General features: G+C 46.0%; 2 protein-coding genes across 3 annotated transcripts in view; one reads left to right on the forward strand and one right to left on the reverse strand.

The window, feature by feature from the left end:
* Positions 1 to 3,405: 3,405 nt before the first annotated feature.
* LOC146185225 (acetylcholinesterase-1-like) lies at positions 3,406 to 16,602 on the reverse strand. The gene is made up of 4 exons (XM_084607776.1): positions 14,978 to 16,602; positions 14,425 to 14,574; positions 7,790 to 7,817; positions 3,406 to 3,567 (listed from the first exon to the last, which is right to left on the reverse strand). The coding sequence occupies exons 1-4, from the start codon at positions 16,600 to 16,602 to the stop codon at positions 3,406 to 3,408; spliced, it is 1,965 nt and encodes a 654-aa protein (XP_084463902.1).
* An 852-nt stretch (positions 16,603 to 17,454) lies between these two features.
* Positions 17,455 to 17,578, forward strand: part of LOC146185226 (acetylcholinesterase-like) — a 332,565-nt gene continuing 332,441 nt past the window's right edge. The window contains exon 1 of one of the 2 annotated variants that reach the window (XM_084606196.1): positions 17,455 to 17,550. In XM_084606196.1, coding sequence (XP_084462322.1) covers positions 17,548 to 17,550 — 3 coding nt within the window. In that variant the 5' untranslated portion in view covers positions 17,455 to 17,547. The remainder of the gene's footprint in view (positions 17,551 to 17,578) is intronic. The other variant, XM_084606195.1, reaches the window with a different exon arrangement.

A 17,578-nucleotide genomic window follows, 5' to 3' on the forward strand; every position in this document is an offset into this window, starting at 1 on the left:
TATGGGACTGGCACTGGTACCCTTCCTGTCCTGAGATTTCATTGCCTTCTCTATAAAGGACTATGGTGACTGTGAATTCATTTTTAGGCTAATAATTGTCTACAGAACAGGAATTTTGTCCCAATCAATCTTTGCGACCTCAAAAATTGCGATCGCATTTTAACATGCGCATAAAACCTCACTGCACGGGTCATTAAAATGTGTTACTAAGTGTTTATAATTATTCCTCGTTACGGAAGCTGCACCCTCAGATTTTTTATTGTAAAGGATATGGACACGTTCTCTCTCTCTCTCTGTCTTTTTTTTTTTTACGTCATGTGAAAATTAAGCGGGCTCAGCGCACGCCTTGCATGCCGGGAGGCTAGTCGTGCCTGAAAAGCACAAAACGAGATAATTTAGCCAGGGCAGCCTGGTTGTCAAATAGAGCGGGATTAAAGCATTTTCCTTTGTACGTTGTCTCCATATGTGCAGAATAGCTCAACTACGTTTTACTGAAGCAAAAACTGAAACCCTAGAGAAAGTCTTGGCTAGGGAGTTTTTAATGCAGAGAGCTTGCTGCCTTGTATGCACTTCTGAGTAAGGTGTGGTATTGTCATGTAATTTGAATGACACGCATTGATTCTATAGTCTAATTGGAAACAGACATATGTGGCATACAATTTCGCCTATAAATGGGTGATCACGCGAATATGCAGCTATTACCTCATAGGATAGAACGTTATTTCTTTTGGAATAAACTTGCTTTTTGTATGCGATGTCGACGAAATAAGCTTTGAATGGTTTCTGCAAGTGCATCTCCGTTCTCCGTTCTCAATATGCACTCATTCCTTACTCAATATGCATTCATTCTCTCGTTTGCTTTCTGGAGAATATATTTCAGAAAATACCCTCATCAGCTCAAAGGAAGAAAATATTTACCCCGCCGTTATTTCGAACAAGGAAACCGGGACCCTCGGAGAAAACATACTCGAGAAAGGATTCCTGATTGCAGGTTTAAAGACAGGAACTTCCTCCTGACCCTTTACACGACCTCGCCCTTCGGACTGCACGTGGCGTGCCAAACAGTCTGGCACCATTTAAAGAACGAAGGACTCGTAACTGCTTGCAGGGTGCCAGGAAAGAAGCAAAATTGCATAATGTTTTAAAACAGTGAACGCTAGGCATCCATCGCAATAATCGTTAGGACACGTGGACACGTACCTCAAAGTCCCGAAAGTAGCTCTAAGCAATTTTATTCAATATGATCTCTGCATCCTGCCCACCTCCCCCCCCCCCCCCCCCCCAAACTTTTCCCTGTTTAAAATGAAAGAGTGTATTTAAAAATTAAAACTTTTTCTACATGACTCCGGCAGACGGCAGCATGAAGCGCACGTGCATTTCACAGCAAACATTTTTTTTTTTTTCATGTCAACAGGAAGACTTGCAATCCTCTCCATGCTAAAGCCTGAAGTAGGCTGCTGAGATATCGCAATAATGATCGCAGGAGATGTTTACATTGACATTCCATCTATAGTCCTATAGTTTTTGCCCACAGTAACGCCTCAAAAATAAGCGCAGCACTGTGCTGAAGATTCCATCTGTTACCGCGTGGTACAGGTGACAGCTGTGAGTGGGGGTGGTGATGATTAGAGAGAAGGGAGAGATGTTCTTTTAAGAGCGTGCATCTGTGGTCACGCAATGCAGTCAGCCCGCGAGAGTGAGAACCTTTCTGCTAAGACTAGCCCCGAGCAGGGGATGGAATGCCCGGCATCGATGACTGGCGGTCGCATGCAGAGCTTTCCTGCAATTTTGCAGTGGGAGCTGCATTTCTCAGGTATTATGGGAGCTCTGCCGGTAAGATAGTGATGCATTAAGACAATGAAGCCCCAGTAACATACACTGCCTAGCGATCTAGTATTCGGGGCATGCTAGACGCTATAAATGCACGAAAATCCGATTCTAACCTCCAGACTTGGCTGGAATCACAGCTAGAAACACCGGGTTAAGTGGAGAAATATGGGAGAGGCCTTCGCCCTGCAGTGGGTATAGTCAGGCTGATGATGATGATGACGATGATGATGATGATAGCTAGAAACAGTTGCTGAATGAAACCAAAAACTGTGCAAAAAATATGGCGGGTTTTAGTGTGCTCTTATTCATTTATTATATTTCGAGCACGCTAAGGCTGAAAGATCGCCCGCCATTGAATATCTGGTATAAGCCTCTGGTGCACAGATGCTACTCCGCCATCGTCTAAGTTCCACGCACCATGGGACGGCCGCATAATAATGAAAACACATGACGAAAAAAAAAACAGTGCACGGCCGCATATTGAGATGGCAACTATTTTATAGCCACTGTCGCGCGATATGCGCCGCCGGCCTCATCAACTTTAATTCGTCAGACATTCAGTCCCAAAGAAAGACTACGCAGGCACTAGCACATGTGCATACAAGCATACATTTGAGCACTTAGCCGCATTAGTTTGATGAGCAGCCGCTGACGATTTTGCACAGGGTACACGAAAGAACAGCTGACGACACAACAGTATCTTTCAAAAGAGCAGACAAGAAACAGCGCAGTGACAATATAGCCAGCGCAGGATAAAAACAACAATGCGATGAAACAGCATTCGCGATCAACAGCACGCGTCGAAGCAGGATACCGGAAAATACACACAGCCACAAAACAGTGCACGAAAAAAAAAAACAGCAAGACGACGAAACCGCGCAGCGCAGTACGGTGTAGCACTGTTGTAACGGTTAATTCTCATAGTCGTACCTGCGAATGCTAAAGAACAACCCATATTGCAACGCCATTGGGAGTTAGAGGTTGCAGTTTTCATTAATAAATTAAAGGAACGGAGTCACAATTGATTGTCTCCATGGAATGGAAAGCTTGGCGAGTTGAGGTTGATCAGTAAACTTTGGTCTTTTCGCTGTTTAATGAAAAGAACAGGGTAATGATTTAATCTCTGAATAGCATAGGACGCCGGGACAGTGGAAGGCCGTTCGTGATACGGCGATGGCGTAATGATCTAATGCAGCGGCAGATCACGTTCAATCTTTAGCGGGTGTGTTTAAGATGATAGCGTCTCCACTACATACGAGTGAATGGCCTTTCCGCTCTGCGATACAAGAAATGGGCCTTGTGATCACGTGTAAGAAGTCATAATCAGTGAAGGTTATGGTGCATGCCTTACGGGAGAACTCATGCAGCTACTTAGCCCAACAGGTCTTTAGTGAGTAGCGTGTGGTGTAGTTTAACTCATCATATCAAAGAAACCTTAACTGACATGCGACGTTTTAACGTTTCAACGACGATCCGGTTAACGGGTTTCTGTTTACTTGCTGCTTTGGGATAAGAGAGAGAGACAAACATTTATTATGAGCAGGCGTGAAATATTCAGCCCTAGGTGGGCAGCCTTCACAGTTCAGGAAGCCGCGGACCCGAGCCATCTCCCGAGTCTGGTTGACCAACCAGACAACGCTGATCCTCCAGGTTGGGGCTTGACAGCTGAGTCTCCCACTGCTCTTCGGCTATGGCCACGGTGGTTATAGTGCTATTTGGTCCCTTGCATTCCCACACCTTATGTTGTAGGGTGTTGGTACATTGCAAAATGCGCATTCATATCTGTAGGTGGTGGGCGAGATTCTGTGTAGTAAGGTGCCGGGGACGTGGCTGTAGGTTTGAATTTTTCGGAGGGTGACTGCTTCTTCACTGGTTAGTTTCTTGTGGGGTGGGAAATATTTTATCCTGTCAAGTCTGTAATGCAGGAGGATGTCGGTATATTTCTTGGGTACATCATGTGTGTTCCGAAATCCCTCTGTACGTGGTGTCCGGTTAGCATATCCTCGGGCTGAGGTGTTGGCAACCTCGTTTCCTTCCAAGTGAGTGTGTCCCGGAGTCCATATGATGAAGGTATCTGCGAGGTGATGAGTTGGGGTGCAACGGAGGATTTGAAGTGCTACGCTGGAAATTCTTCCCTTTTGGTAGTTTCTGCATGAAGGCTGGGAATCAGGGAGAATGACGAAGTGTTCTTTGCTCGTCGAGGCCGCCAATGCAATTGCGGCCTCTTCGGCTGTGTCAGTGTCATTTGTTGGAATACTTGCAGAGGTTTTTTTCTGTAAATGTGGAATCTATGACTCTAATGGAGTGGGCTTGTCTTCCCAGGTATTTTGCTGCATCAGTGTATCTTGTTTCCGGATTTTTTCCGTGCGCTTTGCTTAGGGCCCGAACTCTTGCCAGGCGCCGGTTTTTGTTGTATGTAGGATCCATATATCGCGGGTGGTTTGGGATGAAAAAAACAAAAATTATAGAGCGCGGCTCAAGGTCGTGACCTTTTCGAAAACTGGTTCCCCTGGTTCATACAACGGCAGTCCGCAATTACTAGCCGTAGCTTAGAATGTCCGCCAAGTTTGCAGCTCAGTTTGAAACCTTTAGTTAGAGTTCTTGAATTTAATGTTTTGATAGGCTCATTTAAGAAACAGCTCGCTTAAGCAAAGCGAAAGCGGGGTATTCTCTTTCTCTTCAGTTATGCTGATTGCGCCCTCCCCCTTCCCCCGCCCCCCCTTTTTTTTTATCGTATATGGTAGCGCATTGTGCTTGACAACGTCCTTGGATATCCTTTAGAACGTCCTGTGCTGTCTCCAATTCTTTCATTTTATTTCGCAGCCTACAGGGCAGAAATCCTTTGTCGGACGTCGCTGTAACCATTAAGTCGCACTCCGCGAAATCTTTCGTGCATCCTTCACATTTTCTGGTTTCTCGGCGCATTCATGCCGGAGTTGTTATTATCCTTTTAGAAAGCTTTTAGTGCTGCTTGCTAGAGTAATGTGCTCTCAACAAAGCCCTTTTTTTTTGCAGTTTTAAGACAGCTCTTTCCTACTATTCTTGGGAGAGTGAGTATAAAGGGCGCTGAAACAATCGCAGTTACGAAGGTCCGTTATCCTTCACACGCACAACGATGGAAGTGGAAGGAGACAGAGAACCGGAAGTTGCTTTTGAGAGCTGGGACGGATGCGGTTAAACTCTCGCTGTCGTAATTTATATTTTAGCTGTGAGTTTCTTCTATTACTGGCTTCTTTGTCAAACGAACGAGGCAGACTTCCAAATCTAGAAGGCATCTTGCAGATATAATTACAGAGGACGTAGACGCAGGTGCAGCAACGAGATGCAAATATGCCCTCAAATGTTTGTGCGTCGTGGCTAGTATTTTGCTCATGCCCCCTGTATCTCGAGCTGTGTGACTTGTTGAAGCTTCAATTGTCTCTTATGCAGCCTTCATTCAACCGGTGTTAGAAGCAGGCGTTGTCATAAATGTACCCCCGCCGGGGTGACGCAGTGGTTACGGCGCTCGACTACTGTTCCCAAGGAAGCGGGATCGAAACCCGGCGTCGGCGGCCGCTTTTCGGTGGAGGCGAGAAGCAAGGCGCTGTGCTGTGCGATGTGTGTGCTGTGCGATGTCAGTGCACGTTAAAGAATAATAATAGTTGGTTCACAGGAAGGGAAAGGCGCAGTATCTGTCACACTTGTTTTTGTGGACACCTGATCCGCGCCGTAGGGGTAGGGAGGAAGGTGAGAGTGAAAGTGGAAAGAAAGAAAGAGGAGCCGTAGTGGAGGGCTATGGAGTAATTTAGACCACCTGGGGATCTTTAACGTGCGCTGACATCGCACAGCACACGGACGCCACTTCGTTTCGCCTCCATCGAAGCGCAGTCGAACCCTAGTTGACCGAAATTTTCGGAGTCCTCCACAACTGTGTCTCTCATAGCCTGAGTAACTCTGCGACGTTAAAACCCTACAAAACAAACAAGCAAGCAAAACAAACAAAAAGTACGAACACGGAATAAAGGGACGCTACATAAAAATGAAATTGGCCTGAATTGGTAGGTCACCCTATTCCAACAATCGAGTACCGGTTCACTGAATAAAAACAAAATACATTTTATAAGCTGCTAGGAAAACAAACCCATTGCAGGTCTCCGCCACCATCCGAGCTCTCCAGTAAAGTGTGGTGCGTAGACGCAGGCCTTTATTTTTTACTTTTTAGAGGCGAAACAATAGACAGAGGCGGGGCCCCCATCGGGTAGGACCGCAATGTTAGGACCCCAAGGGATAGGCAACGTGGCCACCAACTTCGAGACGGGGACCCGGAGTCTTCGGTGATGATGTCGGAAGTTTTAAGTGAGCTGGGGGAACATTTTCTCAAGACAATTTTTTCAATAATGAATAGGTCTTTTGTGAAGAAGAATCGTAAATTTGTCCAGCAAGAGCTTAAACTAGATTTTCTTCTAATACAAATAATGAGGATGGAGCTTTTTTTTAGTCTTCAGCTTGCCTTTAATTTATACAGGCAACCGAAAGAGAACTGTAAGACTGTGCAACATTTCTGACGGTGGTGCGAAATCATTCCTCGTGTATCACGCCCTGCAGATCATTTGCAAGTGAAACGAGCCATGCTTAAGAGGCAGGCCGTTTCAGCCTCGGGAGAGGGCAGTTACACCACCTGAACCCCGCCCCTCGAATCTGCCCCTGACTGGAGGTCGTCGAAGTTGGGGAGGGTATGTAATAGGTACGATAGCAATTGCACGTCCTGCAAGTGCGCATACCTTCGGGCAAAAGGATAGTGACCGATTGCTTAAATGGCATTCTCCTCCCCCTTTTCCTGAATATTTTCGTTTAGTCTTGTGCGGCATGTATTACACATGTTTTTCTTCCATTACGCAATTTTGGTTTTCTAGCTAAGAAAAAACGGCCGTTGCAGCTGCTTGGACGCGTGCCGCCTTTGCTTTGGGAGAGACCTGTGGGGAAAGGCCGGCTGTTTTGATGCCTCCACAAGTGCCTTATCTTGTTCTGCGTGTCTGCTAAGTTCATGGTATGAAACGTTACCAGTGTTCAACTTTGGGAAGATAGATTCTACGCAACCTAGGCAAAGTTATCGCTTAGGTTGAGTAGAGTGTTGCAACATATGGTGTTAATGAAACGTTACCAGTGTTCAACTTTGGGAAGATAGATTCTACGCAACCTAGGCAAAGTTATCGCTTAGGTTGAGTAGAGTGTTGCAACATATGGTGTTAATGAAACGTTACCAGTGTTCAACTTTGGGAAGATAGATTCTACGCAACCTAGGCAAAGTTATCGCTTAGGTTGAGTAGAGTGTTGCAATATATGGTGTTAGAGTTTGTGAGGGCCTTTCTCTGCTCGTAATTGTCGACAAGTACTACATACGACGCTTCAAAGCGTGCCTGGTATTTCTGATTTGCATTTCTAATATTTCTCAATTTCCAGTTAAACTTTCTTATTTTTTTTTTTTGCATTTTCGGAGTGATGCGTGCTTTGCTAGTAGTATTGAAGAAAAAAAAAGCATCCTTTGCGTTTTAAGCACGAAGACTCGTGCCATATGCTCAGCAGCCGTTGTTTTGAAATAATGTTTCATGTTCTACGTCAACTAGGAGGGGCTATTACATGGCATTTTGTCGGAGCAAAGAGAGAGAGAGAAAAGTCAACGTAATTCCCATTAACGCACAGTGCATTTCAGCGCAGGCTGAACGTTCACATCGCTTTGCTAGGATGTCCCCTGATTAATGAGTCGAGCTCCAAATGAGCAGAATTATGTCCCGTTGCCGAATAACAAATGCACTACAAGAGATCCCGTCTTGGCGTTAAACTATAGGAGATCGTGTGGAAGTCCTAGGGAGACTCAAAAGTCACTTAAATTGGGCTCAGCCCCTACGCGGATGGCGAGAAGGTTGTGAAGCCGCCAACGTTATACAATCTCTGGTGTTCTCAAAAGCCTTCCACCGCTCACCTCCCCTCCCCTTCCTCCTTCGTCCACTCTGTGTGAAATGGCGCATCATCGCGGGAGCTACACAGGAGCCAGTCCTGCCCCTTCTTCGTAAAGCGCGTTTACTTTCATGAACACCTTGGCTGAGTGACCAGAAGCGGCATATCCTTGTAACCACTCACGAGCAGGGTTGACGCCAACGCCTTGAGCACTGTACCTAAACTTAAGGGCCACGCCATAGTCCTTTTAGATAAGGCGCATACGGTGCCGCTACGGACATGTATAACTAAATAATATAAACCTAATATTTGTTTTTGCTGCACCGGCCGCCGTTGGCCTGGTTTCTATGGCTTTCGAGTTCTGAATCCAAGGTGATGCGGGATGAAGACCTGCATTCGGCAGCCGCATTACCGTGTAGGCGAAAAGCTCGAACCATCGACTATTATGTGATGTCAGGATTTCTTAACGCCAGATAATCGAAATTAATTCTGAGCTTTTCATTACTTTGTCTGGCTTTGGGAAGTTCAACGCAACAAACATACGATTTGTTGATCTTAGATGTAATGCGTTCTGCCTTATTCTCACAGCTCTGAATACATGTTAATATATTTTGAGTAAAATTTTTGTCAGCCTTCATAGATTCCTAAGTCTAGAAGAGAGTAAAACGTCGGTTGAAGTTGAGTTAGAACGCAGTTTACCCCGTCCTATATCGAGAGAAACGGGAATGAAGGAAAGAGTACAAATCGATGATGAGAAGCCGCGAAAATGCCATATTTGTGCTAACCAGTCTTTGAAACGTGCCTCTGATGACATGAAGCTTTCAAGAAATAGACTTTCCTTGTAGTATGCACTGCGCACTCGAAACAAACAGCAACCGCGAGATAACTATCGGATAGCACAAAGTCCTTCGATCTCAGCACGAAGAGGCTGTACTTGAAAGTCGACAGAGAAAACAAATTTTGTAAAAGGCGTCCCTACGGTCCAGATTTAGTCGCAAGGCTGCTTTGCAATGCCAAGCGTACACGTTTAGGCACGGCAGGTGCGAAGATAATATTGATAAATTAAGAACTTAGCAGACGATTTAATGAGAGTTGAGAGCTTGTGTATAGGTTACGGTTAATGGGAGTAATTTTATAAGGCTTCAGAACTTCGAAACGTTGTTGCTACGAGCACTGCACAGCTTCCTGATGCCCGTCGTGGGAGTCGGTGCTGGACGGTGAGCCATGGCGGTACAAAATGAGTGCAAGGGCGAACCTCTTTATCTGACCCACTTTTCCGTTCCCACCACATTTATTCGTTTTATTAATTTTTATTTCTTTCATGTGGTTGGCAGACAAACCGTTGTCAGCGGCGGCGGTCGCGCGATAAGGCATCGCAGGCCAGGATTGGCACGTTGCCGGTTCACGTCGTGTCGACTCCGAAAGTGCGCGAGTGACGAACGGAATGAATTAGGAACTGCGAACGCCTGTATGTCGCTTGTATAAACAATAAACAAAAAAAGAATTTCTGGTCGCTATCTCTATTACCACGCGTTGTGAGATCTGGCTGTGCTGGGCGGTGCTGCTACAAAAGCACACAAAGCGCTGTCAAGACTTCTGCAGTTTTTTCTGCGTGCTTCTTTTACGGACCATTCGTGCCAACTCGCCATGGTAAAACATGGATAGTTTTGTTTTGTAGGCAAAATAAGGGGTCACTTTGATGTGCCTCATATTGAAAATGTATCTAACTGTTCGAAACGTTATGCATTATGTTTGAGGAATGCGCTCTAATAGGCGAGCAGTCTATCAATGAATACCAGACACAAGTCGTCTGCTGATGATGACATGGTATCTGGCATGAAGCAAGGACATAATGTTCTGCTATACATATTGCTCGTGTGCCTAGTTTTACCAAAATAAATGTCAGATATCCTTCTGGTAAAGTTGAGAAAACTAATTTAGCCAAAGTGAGTTTTGCTTTTGAGTGGACGGCACTTGCTTGGGACATTGGTTCTTCGGCGATTGTCAAATAAAGAACTAGCAGCGCTGCACAATCGGCCCGCAAATTTTAGATCAGATATTCTACTACTGCGCTAAAATCATTGTGATCATGTCGGAAAAAACGTTTCGGGCCAAATTATAAGCTTGGTTTATGGGGTTTAACGTCCCAAAGTGGACTCAGGATATGAAAGACGCTGTGGTTGAGGGGTCCGGAAATTTAGATCCCCTGGGGTGTTTTTAACGTGCACTAACGACATACACAGCACGCGGGCGCCTTGGTTTTCGTCTTCATCGAAAAGCGGGAGCCGTAACTGGGATTCAATCCCCTGCATTTTGGCACAGCAGTCGAGGGCCATAATGACTGCATCATCACGAGAGGGCGTCGTGTGCAACCTACAGGGATTGGCTTGCTGAAATATATAGTTCGTAGGTAGCATTTAATTGATTGTCTAAATTAAAAGATAGCGTACGTTTGACTGTGACTGATAAGATAATACCTTCAGAAGACTTTAAGTTGGTCGCCACACATACGTAGTCCAAACCAGCTTCTTTCCTCAAACGAGGGGAGCTGGCTACATAACCATGCTTTATCCTCAGGCGTCTTTGCGGTTGTATTGAGCACACCCCTTCAGGCTCCGATGAAACAGATGTCATCCCGCGGTCGTTATTCAAATCTATTTAAATCTGGCGTTTGTTTATCCGCTGTCACGAAGAGCAAAAATAACTGCCCAGTAAGTAAGACATACCAGACACATGAACTATGACATTGCCTTGCTAAGTAACTCAGGAGATGAACTGCAAAGAATGATTGGTGACCTAGACAGGAAACGTCGAAAGGTAGGCTTGAAAATCAATATGCAGAAGACTAAGATAATGTTCAACAGCCTCGGGAAGCAACAGCAGTTTACGTTGTGTAGCGAAGCACTGAAAGTAGTAGGCGAATATGCCTGATTAGGACAGGTAGTAACCGCGGATCCGGGCCATGAAAAGGAAATAACAAAAATAATAAGATTGGGACGGAGCGCATTTGGCAAGCACTCGCAGATTATGACGAGCTGCTTACCGGTATCGTTCAAGGGGAAAAGATGCAACAGTTGCATCTTACCTGTACTCACCTATGGGGATGAAACGTGACGGCTAACTAAGAGGGTTCTACTTAAGTTGAGGGCAACGCAGAGGGTTATGGAACGAAAAATGGTAGGGGTAACATTAAGAGATAGGGAGCGTGCAGAGTGTCAGAGAAATAACTCAAGTTACTGACATTCTAGTCGACATCAAGAAGAAGAAATGGGCGTGGGCAGGACACGCAGTGCGAAGAAAGGATAACCGATGATCGCTTCGGGTAACAAACTGGATTCCAAGGAAAGGAAAGCGTAGCAGGGGGCGGCAGAAAGTTAGGTGGGCTGATGAGGTTAAGAAATTCGCAGGGGTCAAGTGGATGCAGCTAGCACAGAACCGGGTTTATTGGATAAATATGGGAGGGGCCTTTGCCCTGCTGTGGGTATAGTCAGGCTGCTGCTGCTGCTGATGATGATGATGATAATGATTACGTACGACATTACATTCCCAGAATTAGTACACTGACGTCATGCTGCAGGTCTTTTCTGCATGTTATGACGTCTACAACTCCTCCATTTAGAGTGACGGAAAGCGCCTAGCTATTTCGCACGAATGTTAATTTTTTATGAATATTTGGCAAAGATGACCTCGAAAAGACTATGACAACACAAGATATAAAGTGCGATTATGGGCTGGGAACGTTTCGCGGGGGAACGAACCTTCCGATTATTGTCCACTTCTCCAAGTTTAAAATTAAGAAACAAATTTTGCCTCGTGGATCAAAGCTGAATGATAAAGAATACGCCATCCGAGATGATATCAGTCCTGCTATCGGTCATGTGCCTCAAAGCTAGTTGAATAGGCTCAAGCGACACCTCTCACTTAAGCTGCGTTTCGATTAACTGCACATGACCAATAAATAGTCTTTGGCTATAGGGTCATTTGTTTAACCTACACCAGCTACAACAGTGCAGGAAATCTCCTATACCTGCAATGAATTTTTGCTGCACTGGTGTAGCTGGTGTAGGTTAAACCAATGGCCTTATGAAAGCGGAAAAACGTGGTAACCGAAATTAAAAGAAAGCTAAAGGCCAAGCATTTCGCAGAACCTAAACCTTGCATACTGGCGCGAAATCTAACCCTTCACCTCCCTTTTCAGTTATTATTTTACTAGTTACCTGCCGAAGATTGAAAAATAAGGTCGAAGAGCTTGATGCATTGCTTTGTGCGGTCCAACCGCCAATAGCGAGAGGAATTGAGTCCTAGCTCCGTGAACCTAGCGCGAATACCTGAATATTTCCGTGTGGTTATAATGTTTACCGATGTGCCAGAAACAAACATGCTTGCGGCGTTTTTTCCCCCATCACTGAATGCCATCAAAGCAGTGAAATCTTAAAATTTCCGAATTTCCGAGCCTGCAGGCATGCCCCCATCCCATAGAAGTGCCACACATCCGCTTCCCCTACCCGCACTTCGTGGGAAAAAGCTCTGCTGTCCGCTCGGCCGGATGACTAACTATAGGTGGTGGACCGCAGAACACGCGAGGCCATAGTCACGAAACTTCTGGACTGAAGAACCCTCAAAGAAACCCGCGGTCAACTTTCCTTTTATTGTAATAAAACTTTCCCCTTCTCCCCATGTGATCTCTCACCTTGAGTTGGCATGCACTTGATTCGAAAATCAAGACAACAGTTAATGGCATGTTCCTCTTCTGTCTGTATTCATGCTCTTCCCCAAAAAAGTATGCTACACAGAAATGTTTGAAATCTTGACAATTGCCTGACATATGTGCAGCGGCATGCACAATTCGTATAATCACACGACCTTTAGGTTCGGTTGTGCGTATTACGCGAAAACTGTACACCTCGTTCCACCGAATCTCTCATCTCTCACCGTCATTTTAACCCAAATTAAGAAAAACGGTGTCGGAGAAAATACGCACCTGATTTTTTATGATACAATTGAGATGCAAACATTCTTTGTGCTGCGTTCAGAGTGGCGTCATACCATTTGGCTTCGTTGGAGACCACTTTGCTATCAGAATTTGAACCGGCTACATACGCGCCCGAGATAAGTTTAGATGTTCACTAAAAAGTCAGACGTGTAAATACAGAGCCTTCCGTTTACACCTGCCGCCCCCCCCCCCCTCTTCGCCTCTGCTGTGAGGGCGAAGCTTGAGCGTCCCCATAATGTTTTGCAGCAAATCTCTACTTCGGATACCGACTTATCAACATGTGCATCAGTCGTAAAGCGGACGCACTGGGATGTAATTAGGCATGATTATAAAAAAATTTGCGCATGCAAAGCGTTTATTAAACAGACCAGATTAATGGCAGTCCAAATTCGCATGTTCCAGCTCTGTTACTCTTGCTTAAATGCAACGAGTCTCTCTCAGCTCCCGGTTATAAAACAAACTTGCTAGCAGCAGAAAACAAAGGCTTACAAAGTGTAGAGACAACAAAGGTGAGCTCATATGGTGCAGGTTCAATCGTTGAGTTGCGATGAAGTTTTAAAGCTAAGCAAATGGTTGCGGACTGAATGAATGTTCGACTATGGTAGAAATTTGATTACGGCTTAAAAGATTCTCGCTTTGAGAGTAGTAGTAAAACTTTACCTCCATGTAGTAACTAAATGGTTTTAAAGTTAAGACATTAAAAAGTTCTGACCATCTGGCGTCTGTTAAACTTAAGAGACAGGCGAAAGACAGTGAAAGATACGTTGTATTAAAGAAAAATACAGGGCAGAGATGTTGACTAGATTTCTCCAGGTGGTGCAGGCATGTTCACTGTGATGTAGTGCCTTTTTACGCAGTGGAAGGCGCCGTCGCATTTCTGAAAAGCGAAGAAGTTACGATATAGTCAACATAGAATGCAGCATCTCTGCTTCATTAGCATTCAATGCCGTTGTTAAACGGTGCGGCTGACTGGCGCTTCTCACTTATGAGGAATTTCCGCCTAATCGGTTGCTGTGTTGGTGGCGCAAACATCTCAGGATCATCGCGTATAGTTTTTGCTTCTAGTCCGGGTGCACATTTATGACTATAAAAAAAAGAAAAAGAAACGCAAGTTCGATTCTTAATTTCGGCATACCGCGCTGCCCACTTCGAGCTTTTTACGTCCCCATTTTAAGGCGTTTAAAGTGGAAAAGGATTGTGCAGTGTTTAAACCCCGAAGTTTCATTATTATTTCACCGCGATTTATTGATATCTGCAGTAAGTCGGCGGTATGCAAGCAAAGTTTCAAGTCTCCCGATAGAAGGATGTGGATACTGGGAACTTTATTCAAATAGCTCGCATTGTTAATGATGTTGACTCGGTTCGTCCAAAGGATATATGATCAACTCTCTACTTTGAAATCACTCACATAATTATATATGTTATTAGACTCACACCCCACGATGAGTACATAATTATTTACGCACTCTAGACATTAACAGTTCGTGTTTTTTTTCCTTCATGCTAGCCCCGCACTGAGCTTCTACGCGCCAGAAGAGTATTATTTTGAGAATGCATGTCTGTTGAAGAAGCTAAAAACTTAGAGGCGAGACTTTCACCGACTCTCAGAATTAATAAACTCTGCGCATTGCCCCAAAACATTCTAAAACATTTCCAAGCGTACTTACGCTCCCATCAGGAAGGACTTCCACGAATTGCATATTTTCTGCAGGTTGTCTCGCTTTTTCGTGAACTTGTTTAGCTCAATATGTATCACATTCGGGTTCTGGATGGTGTACTTGGGCCATTCGACCGTAGGAGGGGGCAACATTGGTTTTCTGGAAAAAGAAAATTATCGTTAGTAAATAAACTATTGCATTTCCACCAGTCACGGTGTTACAATTTTCTGATTCGAGGTATGTTTAGAATCTTATCGACACTCCTTAGATGTCCATGCATTAAAATATTCCCCCAAATATCCCAGAATGTTGTCGCAGTGCTCTAAGACGGTTCTTCGATGAGTTATTAAAGCGGGCAGCTTTCTAATCTCCAGATAACGCGTGGGATTCTCACCAAACTAACCTCATCAACGATCGCTTCTGCCATATATTTCAAAGGGTCAACGACGAAGACTAAGAGCTGGTGATGAAAAGGGAGTATGCATTGAAGAAATCTTGTCAGCTTAAATCTTATTAGGGGAGCTATAGCTCGTAGAGCCATGAGCCCAGCGTGCACACTAACCCTGTTTTGATGAAGGTCGACCAAACCTTCACGATGGTCTTCATAAACGTCTCCTCCTCGGGCGTATAGTGCAGGCGTTCAGCGTAGGTGGCCGCATTAGGGCCTAGATGTTTAGCCATGAGTTTGCCGTCTTTGAAGAATGGCAGTGACCCGAGAGTGTAAGCGATGTCATCCGCGTGAGCCACTCCCATCCACTTAGGCCAGAAGCTGTGCGTCGGCCTGTAGTTGTACAGGTATCTGTATGTGTTTATGCCTTGTTTAGCAGCTATCTGTCCGAAGTAGAAAGTCGGGCACGTGAACACTGCGTCGCCAATCATCTTGCTGATGGTGTCAGTCACTTCGTTTTCCGAAGGTTCATCCGCGAAATCGTCGAAGTAAGCTGCCACGAGGCCCTTGCCGTCGTCGACATCAATGTTGAACATTTCGGACATTACGAAGGAGACCAGAGTACGGTAATCGCTGAAGAGTAGTTTTCCGAACACGGGGACTGTTTCTTTGATTAGGCGCAAGAACACCGTCCCTTCGTCGGCCACCGATCCTAGGAGGATCTCTTTTGCCCACAAGTGCTTCCAAGTCTCCGCCGATAAGATCTTTCCCGGGATGAAGTCATCGTTGCCACTCGGAGGGTATATCTGCTGGATGAAATCGAGCGAATCGAGTTTCTTAAACATAGCTGGAGCGTCTGCTTTGCGCAGGCAGTCCGCGATAGCCTTGCCCTGTTCCTCCAGCTTCTTTTGCTTGTCATAGCACTTCATTGCCAGGGCTGTGAGGATGACCTTTGCTCTGCCGCCGAACCCAGCACCGAGGATCAAGGTGAGCGGAGTACCACTCTGCAGCACCAATCTTTTGAAGAGGCCGCGGCTATGCGGAGAAACTGAATGAATGGCTGCTGAAACCGCTCCTGCACTCTGTCCAAGGAGCGTGACCTGTTCGGGGTCACCGCCAAAGCGCTCTATGTTTCTGCGGACCCATTTGAGCACAAGGTTCTGGTCCCAGAGACCCATGTTACCCCGAATGCCCGCCGTGTCGGAATGGAAGAAGCCGAAAAGGCCCAGCCGGTAGTTGAACGACACAAACACAATGTCGGTGAGAGCCACGAAGTTTGACGGATTGTACAGGAAGAGCGACGAGTCGCCCCACTGGAACGCACCGCCGTGGATAAATATCACCACCGGGCGCTTTCTGTTGCACCTTCTGTCCTGAGAGGAGCACGGGGAGGCGGGCTTCCAGATGTTGAGGTAAAGGCAGTCTTCGGATGAAATGTGCGAATAGTCGACGGTCACGTTCGGCAGGAACCTGAGAGGGAGCTGCCAGCAAGGTTTCGGCATTTGCGTTGCGCTCAGGGTTCCCCTCCATCGGACGGGTGGTTGGGGCCTCTTGAAGCGCAGGGGACCGATCGGAGGAGCAGCGTACGGTATGCCCAGGAACGCTTCTATGCTCTTGCCATCAATGTTCAAGCACTTGCCTCTGACCACGCCGCTCTCTGTGCGAACGACGGTGTTGCAGGGATTAACTCCATCCACGTGCTGGCAGCTCGATATAGATGCCAGTGCGAACGCTGCGCATAACCAGCGCAGCAGCACGTCGACGAGCACGCCCGAATGAATGCGTGACGAGAGACTCATAGCGGCTGCCAACAGGAAGCGAGCCAAAGCGCCCGCCAGCTCAGCTGAGAGACACGCGAGAATGCTACGGGCGAACGAAACGGAGCCATCCCTTTTATTCCGAGTGGGCAAGGTTGCCGCAAGTGTAGAGGAAAGCAAAAACATGAACAGGCCAGAAACGCCGCGAGTTGCTTGCTATTAAGCGCTCACCGTCTCTCGGCTTGCTGAGCTTGGAGGAGGAGGAGGGCAAGTTGCGGCGCGCACCAAACAGGGACCAACGAAAGGAGAGTACAGTTTTGCATGGCTACCGCGCTTGCGAGGCACGTGGCCCGACAGTGCTGGCGTACGACCGTGACCGCACGTAATAACAGAGTTGATATATTTTTCTTTAACACCCGCCAGTTCATCTGGACTTTGGCACGAGAGGCTACTCGGCTGCGCCGCTCAACCAATAAAAAAGAAAACATGTATAAGGGGAAGATAAAAGGGGATGTCCGGGCGTGTGCTGCTGTTTGTGATGAATAATTCATAATCGCGGTCAAAGTGTCATCCGCCAAAACTGCGTCTTTTTAACTTATTTACTCGTATTTCGTTTTTGCCACCTAAACCTGCCGAACTACACTGCAGTATAGGAAAGGAGCGACGCTACTTTTTTTTTAGGCACTACTTCTGGCAGCTAAGCTGCAGCTAGGGATAAAGCGCGTTTCCTAGATCAGCCGCTGTCACGAATTTAGTGCCTCAAGACGTCGTGATCAATTCACTGGCCACAGGAGGCATGAAAAATAAAATAAATAAAAAAGCGGTAAGAGTGGCAGGGTATCACCGCTGTCATATGTTTATTTACTTCATGAAATTCCATTCGCTATCTCACTTACAGTGCTCAATGAAGATTGGACCAAGTCACGTGACTGGAGCGGAAAGCATTGGAGAAGCCAGTCATGTTTGTGAACTTTTCTTTTTGCGGGAATGGTAAGTTCTTATTCTCTTCTTGGAATGC

Source organism: Amblyomma maculatum, chromosome 6 (assembly GCF_055883805.1).
Source record: "Amblyomma maculatum isolate TAMU_Amacu chromosome 6, ASM5588380v1, whole genome shotgun sequence".
In the NCBI taxonomy this organism is placed as follows: Eukaryota; Metazoa; Arthropoda; class Arachnida; order Ixodida; family Ixodidae; genus Amblyomma; species Amblyomma maculatum.

Bases quoted from the DNA above. Each gene is read 5' to 3' on its own strand.
- LOC146185225 (XM_084607776.1), bottom strand. From the start codon at position 16,602: ATGAGTCTCTCGTCACGCATTCATTCGGGCGTGCTCGTCGACGTGCTG. The intron at 14,575-14,977 runs GTTAGTGTGCAC...TTCTTTTTCCAG, and splicing joins TCGACCTTCATCAAAACAGG to AAAACCAATGTTGCCCCCTC. The intron at 3,568-7,789 runs GTGAGCGGTGGA...CTACAACATAAG, and splicing joins AAGGAGGAAGGGGAGGGGAG to GTGTGGGAATGCAAGGGACC.